Here is a 9,903-nt window from a genome sequence, read left to right as displayed (position 1 = left end):
CTCTCTCCCTCCCCTCCCCCTTCCCTCCCCCCATTCCCTCAAGAATCTGAAGCTCTTCATAATACAGAAGACTGGAGCAGGGAATGCTACATGGGCATACCTTTTCCGGAGGTCAGTTTGGCAGTGTATCAGAGGTTTCTAATAGCTTCATTCATACCCTTTGACTCAATCACTGTACTTCTAGGTTTTGATCTCAAGGAAAGAAAGATCTGCGTACAGATTTATGTACAAGAATGTTCATCACAGTATTACTTGTAATAATGAAAAATAGGAAATTATCCTAAATGTCCCATAATGATTACATTATGATCTGTTTGTATGGTGTCATAGTATGCAGTTGTTAAAACTGATGTTTCTGAAGGCTTTTTAATCACATCGGAACTGCTAACCATACAGTGTTACATGAGAACAGGGTATAAATACAGTATGACCTCAACCATGTGACAGTACATACCTTCATAGAAAAAGCAGGAAAGAAATTCAATAAACCATTGTTGTTCTCTTAATGGTGGGATTATGGGAATTTTTGTTTTCTTCATACCTTGCCATATTTTTCAAATTGCTGCAATTTGAAAGGAATACTTTATAGGAAAAAACAGTATTTTGAAACGAAAAATGTAAACTGCTTTGGTGGTGTTTTGCCATGTTTGGTTTTTTGGTTTTTTTTTTCTTCAGTATTACAGTGCTCACTGTAGACAGTTTGGACGAAGTAGAAAAAAATGCGTCGAAGCCTCCAGCATTTAAGTCGGTTGAATAGAATAAAGGGAAATTAGTCAGTTTTGAAAGCATGAGATAGATTACTTTTCCTATTAGATTACTTTTCATATGTGTCGCTGCAAAATTGGGGTGAACTAAATTGAGAAACATTGAAAAAAATCACGCCGATTCCTGAACACCCATCCAACACCACTGTATGCACGTCATCTTTTTTTGGTCAGGTAGACAATGTATATACATACATACAAATCGGAATCATAGCCGATTGCGCTATTTTGCGTCCTGATTTTTCTCTTGATATTAGATCATGAGCAGATAGACTGTATTGTGAGGTTTGTGTATGAGGCCATATAATAGGTCCACGTGGAGGTTAGCATATGAAGCACTTGGAACACTGCTTCAGCCTTGGAGCATTCTTCTCTTCTTCTGTTTTTTGGCTGACCACGCAGCATGTGGGATCTTAGTTCCCAGATCTGGGATAGAACCCATGCCCCCTGAGGCGGAAGCGTGGAGTCTGAACCACTAGACCACCAGGAAAGTCCCCTCAGAGCTTTCTTAAACATGCCCTCATGGGCCCTTCTCAGTGAGAAGGAATCCGGCTGTGCTAAAGAGAGCTAGCTGGTGCTGGGAGTACCATTGCTAGAAATGGAATGTGGTCCAGGGGAAGGGACCTTACCGTACTGACTGTGTGTCCCTGGCCAAGTTAGCCCGGAGAGAGAATTAGCATTCAAAATGCATTAACTACTAAAAGTAACCTTGGGAAGAAAGGGCTCCTCCTACAGTGGCAGGGTCCCCCAGCCCCCTTTCATATGCTAACAGCCCCTAATAAGGGCCTCAGCTGGCAACGGCCTTCTCCTAGGAGAGGACCATTGTTGGGCTACAGCTGTTGATTGTTAGTCAAGTACCCGTCCTTTTAGTACACCGTGCCCTCCCTAGCAGGCACTCCTGAGGAAAGTGCCTGTTAGAAACTGAACACAGACTTGACCAAAAAAGCAAGACAGAGGAGGAGATAGTCTTTGGTTTCAGTCAGTAAAATGCTTACTTAATTTCCTCCCCCCCCCTTCCATTTGTAGGTGCTTATGTTAGCTGTTTTTCATCAAGTACTTGATCTTGGGTGAAGGGATGGATGGCTATAACTCTGAGTTTTCTTAACAGTGTGAGAAGTATGATTTGTAGCATGTACCAGGAGACTTCTTTCTTAGGAATTTTGTGGATGTGGTAACTTACTGTTTGCACGCCACACCAGGCCTGTGAAATACAGCCTTTACATTAAAGAGGAAATTAATCCTTATATGTAAAAGACAGCTTCCTAATAATATAAATACAAGGGGGTAATTTATAGCACCAAGCAAATGGATTGAATAGAAAGGGCTTCCATTCTCTTCAGATCACAGGTTAATTCTAGAATGCATTCTAGCACATTAATCAACAGCCAGTCGATCGTTTATAAAGTAGTAGCTAATGGCATTTAATAGCAGAACTGAGGGTCTTTTGACCTGTTTCAAGAATTTTGAATGTTTATTTGATGCAAGACAGGTGGTGGGGGATAGAAGTTCCAGAAGTACGTAATGTTCTTCTTTTTGTAAAAAAAAAGGATACTTACATAGAAAACTTTTATATGGAAAGGTTTTGCCTTTTCTCTCTAGTAGTTTTTCCCATGTTAAATTGGTACTACTGACATTAAGAATAATCAGATGTTAGAGCCGGAAAACACTCCCAATCTCCCAGTCTCCTAGCTCAACCCTTGCATTGAGGTGCTTCTGGTAGGATGCAGATGAAATATACATGGGGAGGGTGGGGCATTGACCTGCCACTTAATTCTCAATTTTCCTTTCCCTGATTCTTTGCCTCGATCTTTTTGTATGTACGCGTGCTGTGTATGATACTCTGTGTTGTAATATCATGTAAAATCTCTTCCCTGGATTTCTTCATCCCGTGTTTTTCGCTCAGGAGTTGCTCCACCCTCGTAGATGTCTGGGACGTTTCACAGAATTGGAAGCTAGAGCCATTAAGCATTTCCTTTGGCTGAATTGTTCCCAGTTTTATAAGGCCTTGGGTCTTCTTAACCATTCTCCAGCAGCTTTGGCTAAATTTATATTCCCCCCAGATGGATAATATTTGACTCTGCCAAGAAAGATAAAAACCAGCCTTGAAAGGTTTTTTTTTTTCTTTTTCAATAATTGTAGATATAAAGAAACTCAGAAGGTGACAGTAACATTATTTCTCATATTATGAATAGTGTCCATTCATTGAGCAGCTATTGTGTTCTAGCCATTATCCATATGAGGTGAGCAGTAATAGCCCCATTTTATGGAAGAAGAAGCAACAGAGGCTCAGAGAGTTTAGATCTTCTGTCCCGTCAAGGTCACACAGCTCATAAATGAGAAGAGGGCCCATGCTTTTCCTACTGTGTCATGCTGCTTTAGATACTAGCACATTAAAGTGTGTATTTCCATTCCTATGTTGTGGTCATTCATGAGCCCTAGGTGTAGCAGTTGCTTCATCCTTGGAACGTAAATCCTTAAGCCCCCAAACTGAAAATTGAAGGAGAAATAAACCCTGCTCGCAGACACCATATTTAAAATGCTTATAAACTGTCTCCTCTCTCTTCTTTCAGACTCTCTGGGCAGCAGTTTTCATGAATACAAGCAGTTGCTGCAAGGGAGGTCTGAATTCCAGTTAAGTCAGCTTCTGATCCTGGTGGAACTCTGGTTTACACTGGTCCTGGCTGGTTCTCTCTTAGCCACCAAGTGTCTTATAATTGGCTCCAGGCATAATGTTTACAGTGGGATGATTGCTAGTTGTCTCAGACCTGCACAGTTTTTCTTCAGCAGTTAAGATCTGATTCTGAGTTCTAAATAATGGGGGGAAAAGTGGAGATGAGCTTTGCAGCGATGAATGAAATTGCTCTTGGTGGCTGGGGACCAGGTCCTGAATATCTAATTTGTGTTCTATCCCCCATTGTAGAAGGAAATGTGGGAAGAAAGGTGGGGAGGTGGGGAGGTTAAGGAATCTACAAGAACATATGAGAGCAGCTAGTTTGATAGGATAAATAGATGTAAAAGTTTTTTCCCCCCTTTCTTCTTACAGCAAATTATTATGCTTTGATTGATATTGTACCTAATTGGTATGGATTTTAGAATTTAAATTATGTCTGCCATCCTTAAAAGATCTCTTTGAGACAAAAAGCATAGGTAGAATAGTCCCATTTACCAGGGCCAGTAAGAACACGTCTAAGGAGAAACGAGTTTGGGTCTTTTGGTTCGCTTGACTTTTGTTCTGTTGACCTTGCACGTGAAATAGATGAATATTAAAAAAAAAAACCAAACTTGCTGTATGAAATGAAGGATTAAGGATTTTATAGATGGTTTAAAAGTCTCCTGTGCCTCTGTAAAACCATGCGTGGAATGTGGCAGGTATAGTAAAGGTGAATTGGATGGAGAAAATTCATCTTTCTAGAAATTTTCATTACAGTCTGTTTGGGCAGGAAGGTCAAAATGCATGGCAAAGCTGTGTGCTTTGATTTGAGCCCATACCAGCCACTTAGTACATACTTGTCCAATTACATAGCTATTTGGAGAGACCAAATTAGCAGATTTTAACTCCTTATATCAGTTTTGTAGAATTTCTATATCTAATCCACTCAGTGGAATTACATTTGCAACTTATACGGCCACACTAAAGAGTCTTTTAAAATGTGAAGGAAAGGAAATCAATTTTCTCAATGATTAAATGAATTAGAGTTTAATATGTATACAGCACCAAACTAAACTCTGAAAATAGAAGCAAACATCACACACACGCACACAACCTTCCTAGCAGAATTTGAGTCCCAGGAAATAAAGTAAGGTCCATTGTGATATTGGACAGAGGGCATGCTGGGTTCAAATCAGTCCTGTTCTTCGTTGGATCGTGGCTCTTGTACTTTGAAGTAGCTATATTATATATAACTACACCGACCCATAGGCTGTTGACCTGAATGAGGATCTCTAAGAATGTTTTCTTTTTTCCATAAAATGTTCAGTGTCTTAGCGTTTCTTTGACCTGGAACACTTTTAAGCCTAAAAAAAATAGTGACATTTCATAGTGTTTTTCAGTTAAGAGGGAGCTCGACATGCCACTCTGCCCCAACCCTTAAAACCAGCATTCATTAGAAATGCAAGTGAGTATTCAGAATTACTTATTTAATGAGTCAGTGAAAGCACAAGTCAAATAATTCTCAACATCCTGTTTCTACACTAAATGATGTGTGCCAATTTTATGAGCAATATAGTAAAAATCCAATCTAAGGAAGGACCTATGGTTGCCTTTGGAATGCGCTCTTTTGGATGGTGAAATATTAGTAGCACTGGATTGACACAAGGCTTCCATACCGATCTCAATAACCAGGCTTTATTTTTCCAGTATGTGAAAGCCAGCACCACTTGGCAAGGACGCTAGTGATTCAAAGACGGTACGGGAAGTGGACCAGATGACATTTAAGGTCTTTTCTCACCCTAAGATTCCACAACTTTGAAGTCTAGGAAAAGTGCTGCCTGCATCTCGACTCTTAGTTGAGAGATACTTCCACACAAGAAAATTCATCCCCAAAACCTCTTTAAGAAATGACACCCAAGAATGCAACAAAAAAAAATTTTAAACCCAATTTATTGGAAATGTATTTTCCTCTAATTAAAACATTACCCTTACCCTGAATGCTTCACGTTCAGCACAGTTCCCAGGTTGGTGCTGATTGCTAGTGAGAGGCAAAATGGGAGAAGTTTCATTGACTAGAGTCTTGCTTCTCAAACTTTGGGGTATAGCAGAGCGCCAGATGGCTGGGTCCCACCCTGCAGAGTTTCTGATCCAGTAGGTTTAAGGTGGGGTCCAAGAACTTGTGTCCCAGTGGTGATGGTGTGTGCCCATGGAAGCACACTCGAGAACCACTTGGGGTTTGGAGAGAATCAGAGGCCTTCTCGGCTACCTGATTTGAGTAACTCTATCATTCCCCTAGCTCCTTACGTACTTTCTGGCCTCCTTCCAGGGAGAGAACTTTGGTAAAAATGCCAGGCTGTGCAGTTGTAATGGGGATTTCCCTTTCTCTCGCTGAAGAAAGCCCAGGAAATAAAAGGCAAACGGTAGAGAATGGTTTTGTAGCACTGTTGCATTTTGAGAAGATCACTTAATGTTCTTCTGGCTTTGAAGGAGTTGTCTTATTTTCCTTCCTGTTCCATGTTCACTTGGAGGCAGCTTCTTTCTTGATGTGGTCCTTATATTTTGCTTTGGTATTTATTACATTTCCTGCTTATAAACTTGATACCATGAGGTGTTTATTTTTATACCAGACATATAGAGTCTTTAAGAATGATTAATGTTGCAGATAGACTGTTAGCTCGTCTCTTCAGGGAACTTCCTGAGAAAAGGTTCAGGAGAAATTCATTTGACATTTGTATTTAAGAGATTAAAAGTCTTAAACATTTAGGCTGTGTGGGTATGCGGTGCCCAAAAAGTAAATCTGAAAAAAAACCCGAAAAACACAGGTATTCTTTTTTTTTCCCAGTTATTTTTCCGTGTTATCTTAATCTCATGGTTTTACTGTATGAATCCTTTAGCAACCCGAGGTCACCTTGGATATCCCAGTTTATACTAATGTCACAGGGAACACCTGAGAAGTTCTTTTCCTGCTTATGTGTGGTGTTTCATTCTGTTTCTTGGCCTCAAGCATTTCCCAGGCAGTTTTCTTATATATCATGTAGGTGTAATGAGGAGAAAAGGAAAAAATAATCATGTCTAAGTAAACAGCATGTCTTGAAAACACCTGTCCTGGTGTCAGGTTACAATGAGGAGGCATTATCCACTTTGGTTTAGATTCTTATAGTAAGAAGTTCTGGGAGACCTCAAGTTTTAGACTTTATGTATCCATTTTTATCCAGTTCTTTATTTACCTTGTGACTAAATGAGAAAAAGGAGGGAGGGAGGGAGTCCTGAGAAGTTGTCCGTTTAAAGTTTCATTTTATTCCCTCTCTTAGACATAGACACACGTGACTTTGTGACATAGGTTTCCTTTCATTGACAAACGATCAGAGATGCCAAATCCCCCCAAAGAAAGCCACCTTATATACAAGCATGTTTTCCAATTGAATTTCAGGATTTTTTTTTCCAGTTTTCAGATTTACCTGAAAAGCAAGCACTCTGTTATTGAATTACTGAGAACTCTTTCTTTTTTCCTTTCTGTTTTGGTTTTGGTTTTAGAATTCTTCAAAGAACTACTTGAAAATGCGGAGAAATCCCTGAATGACATGTTTGTGAAGACATATGGTCACTTGTACATGCAAAATTCCGAGCTATTTAAAGATCTCTTCGAAGAGTTGAAGCGCTACTATGTGGCGGGAAGTGTGAACCTGGAAGAAATGCTGAATGACTTCTGGGCCCGCCTCCTGGAGCGGATGTTCCGCCTGGTGAACTCCCAGTACCACTTCACAGACGACTATCTGGAGTGCGTGAGCAAGTACACGGAGCAGCTGAAGCCCTTTGGAGATGTCCCTCGGAAACTGAAGCTCCAGGTCACTCGTGCATTTGTAGCAGCCCGCACTTTTGCTCAGGGCTTAGCAGTTGCAAGAGATGTAGTGAGCAAAGTCTCAGTGGTAAGCGCTGTTTGCATTCTGTGTTATTGTCTTCTTTTGTTTCACATTAGAAGAAAGTTTGAGAGATGTGGAAAAATAAGTCAGTAGAATTCCATCGTCTCCATAGCAATCGTCTTTTTCTTCTGTTCTTTTCTCATCTTTCTCTCCCCTCTTCTCTCCTACACTTCGTCCTGATACATGTGCATCATGTGGCTATAAACAATACAGCGATGAACATCTTCACGTATCAACATCATTCTTTCCTGTGGTTTCTTTGGTAGCTATTCTTAGAAGCAGGATACGTGTTCACTTTGGAACCTTAATTTTTTAAGTGGATTTAGGGACTGCCCTGGCCATCCAGTGGTTAAGACTCCATGCTTCCACTGCAGGGGGTGAGGGTTTGATTCCTGGTCCTGGAACTAAGATCCCACATGCCGTGAGGCCAAAAAAAGAAAAAAAAACTTTCAGAAAATGGATTTAATACCTCCATATTCTTTTCAGCTCTTATTCTGCTTCTCCTTCAGAGAAAGAAACATATACAGATAGACTCCACATTTGGTTGTTTTGAGTGACTATGTTTGAGCCTGCTAGTTACAGTCTAGAAAAGAATTTCACATCCATTACTACATGTTTCCTTGTTATAAGGTATACTCAGAGCCCTTTAGAAGACAGACCTTTCTATGACAATTAATGTGGACCACCTGCTCTTGACTTAATGGCTTTGTTTATAGAATTACCAGAAAAGAGAATGGAATTGTACTAGCAGGAAAAAGCAAATGAAATGAGCCACATTTTCCTCATTTGTAAATTAGAGGAATTGGACCAGACCAGTATTTTTCAGACTGTTCTTTGGAGCCAGCTAAGGCGGTACCTCAGGGGCCTCCTTGAGGAGAGATAAGGGAGACACAGGGTCCTTCTAGTGGACGAGACTCTGCATCTGTGCCTTTATCTCCTGGCTGCACCAGGGAAGCTTTGCTTTCCTCAGTTGTAGGTAGTAGGGTTTTGAACATGATTTCAAGGGGGAAAAGATTCTATGTCCCCTTCACTCCCCCCACCCCCCAAAAAAGATGAAATTTGAAAACCTTTTGAAGGCCTTTCCACCTCTACCCTCTGTGACTCAAGGCCAGTGAAGAAATAGAATATTCTGAACATACTTTTTTTTTTTTTTTTTTTTTTTGGGGTTTGGGGGCCTCTCACTGTTGTGGCCTCTCCCATTGCGGAGCACAGGCCCCGGACGAGCAGGCCCAGCGGCCATGGCCCACGGGCCCAGCCGCTCCACGGCATTTGCGGTATGCGGGCCTCTCACTGTTGTGGCCTCTCCCGCTGCGGAGCACAGGCTCCGGACGCGCAGGCCCGGCGGCCATGGCTCACGGGCCCAGGTGCTCCGCGGCATGTGGGATCTTCCCGGACCGGGGCACGAACCCGCGTTCCCTGCATCGGCAGGCGGACTCTCAACCACTGCGCCACCAGGGAAGCCCCTAGAATATTCTGGAGCAAAGTTATCTTTGCAGGACTGATCTTAGTGCTGTTACCTTTAGGCCCTCAAAGGAAAAGCCACATTTTAGCCCATTTGGTTGTTTTGAGGACTGGAGGACTGGTCAAAATACAAACTAGACAGTGATACTAACAGTAAAACATAAATCCAGTGGCTTCTTAGAGAGTTCATTCAGATTTAGGGTAGCCATATAATTTACTGTCCCAACCAGGAGGTGCTTAAAAACAATTATACCCAGATAACATGGGCAGACCAGGATTCATGGTCCCCCTAGTGAGGAACCTTACATTTACCAGAGTGAAGATAAAGAATCGTGTATTTTAAAAATTAGGTGCTTATTGGCTGTCTCATGTTAGCACAGGGAGATGTTAGTATTAGTTTGTTGGTTGCATTCCATTGTTACAGTTGTGTGTGTGTGTGTTCCCATTTCCCAGCCATAAGCCATCAGGAAACAATTCATTACAGTACGTTTTTGTTCACTCCTTTTCCTCCTGATATTTTCATCATAAATTGCAAAAAAAATAAAAAATTGTTGGGGCATATGAGGGGTGGGTGGGAGCAAGTAGGGAGATGATGGGTATAATTAAAGGAATAGTCTGAATCTTAAACTGCTGCCCCCACCTCTGCAACCATTATTAATCTTGGAGATGCTCGTGTCAAGAGTCCCTAAACAATGCACAGTTAATCCAGATCAAAGTTAATTACATTGTAGTTCCCCTAACACATCTGCCCTCCTTCAGCAATTCCTCGCATTTATCCTAAGCTGAGTAGGCAGAAAGGTGCTGTTGTGGTTTTCTTTTTCTTTTTTTGGTGACGGGGGCGGGGGAGTTGCATTGGGTCTTCGCTGCTGCGCGCGGGCTTTCTCTAGTTGCGGCGAGCGGGGGCTACTCTTCGTTGCAGTGCGCGGGCTTCTCATTGCGGTGGCTTCTTTGTTGCGGAGAACATGCTCTAGGTGCACAGGCTTCAGTAGTTGTGGCTTGTGGGCTCTAGAGCACAGGCTCAATAGTTGTAGCACACGGGCTTAGTTGCTCCGCAGCATGTGGGATCTTCCCAGACCAGGGATCGAACCCATGTCCCCTGCATTGGCAG

At 41.8% G+C, this 9,903-nt stretch overlaps 1 protein-coding gene across 1 annotated transcript in view; it reads left to right on the top strand.

Moving 5' to 3' along the window:
* The window catches only part of GPC4 (glypican 4), a 107,960-nt gene that overhangs the window by 79,503 nt on the left and 18,554 nt on the right, over positions 1-9,903 (top strand). The window contains exon 3 of the mRNA XM_007462874.1: positions 6,949-7,340. Within this exon, the coding sequence (XP_007462936.1) occupies positions 6,949-7,340 (392 nt within the window). The remainder of the gene's footprint in view (positions 1-6,948; positions 7,341-9,903) is intronic.

This window comes from Lipotes vexillifer, unplaced genomic scaffold (assembly GCF_000442215.2).
Source record: "Lipotes vexillifer unplaced genomic scaffold, Lipotes_vexillifer_v1.1 scaffold481, whole genome shotgun sequence".
Lineage (NCBI taxonomy): Eukaryota > Metazoa > Chordata > Mammalia > Artiodactyla > Lipotidae > Lipotes > Lipotes vexillifer.
The sequence above is the reverse complement of the archived record's forward strand: the minus strand, read 5'-3'. Positions and strand labels throughout refer to the sequence as shown.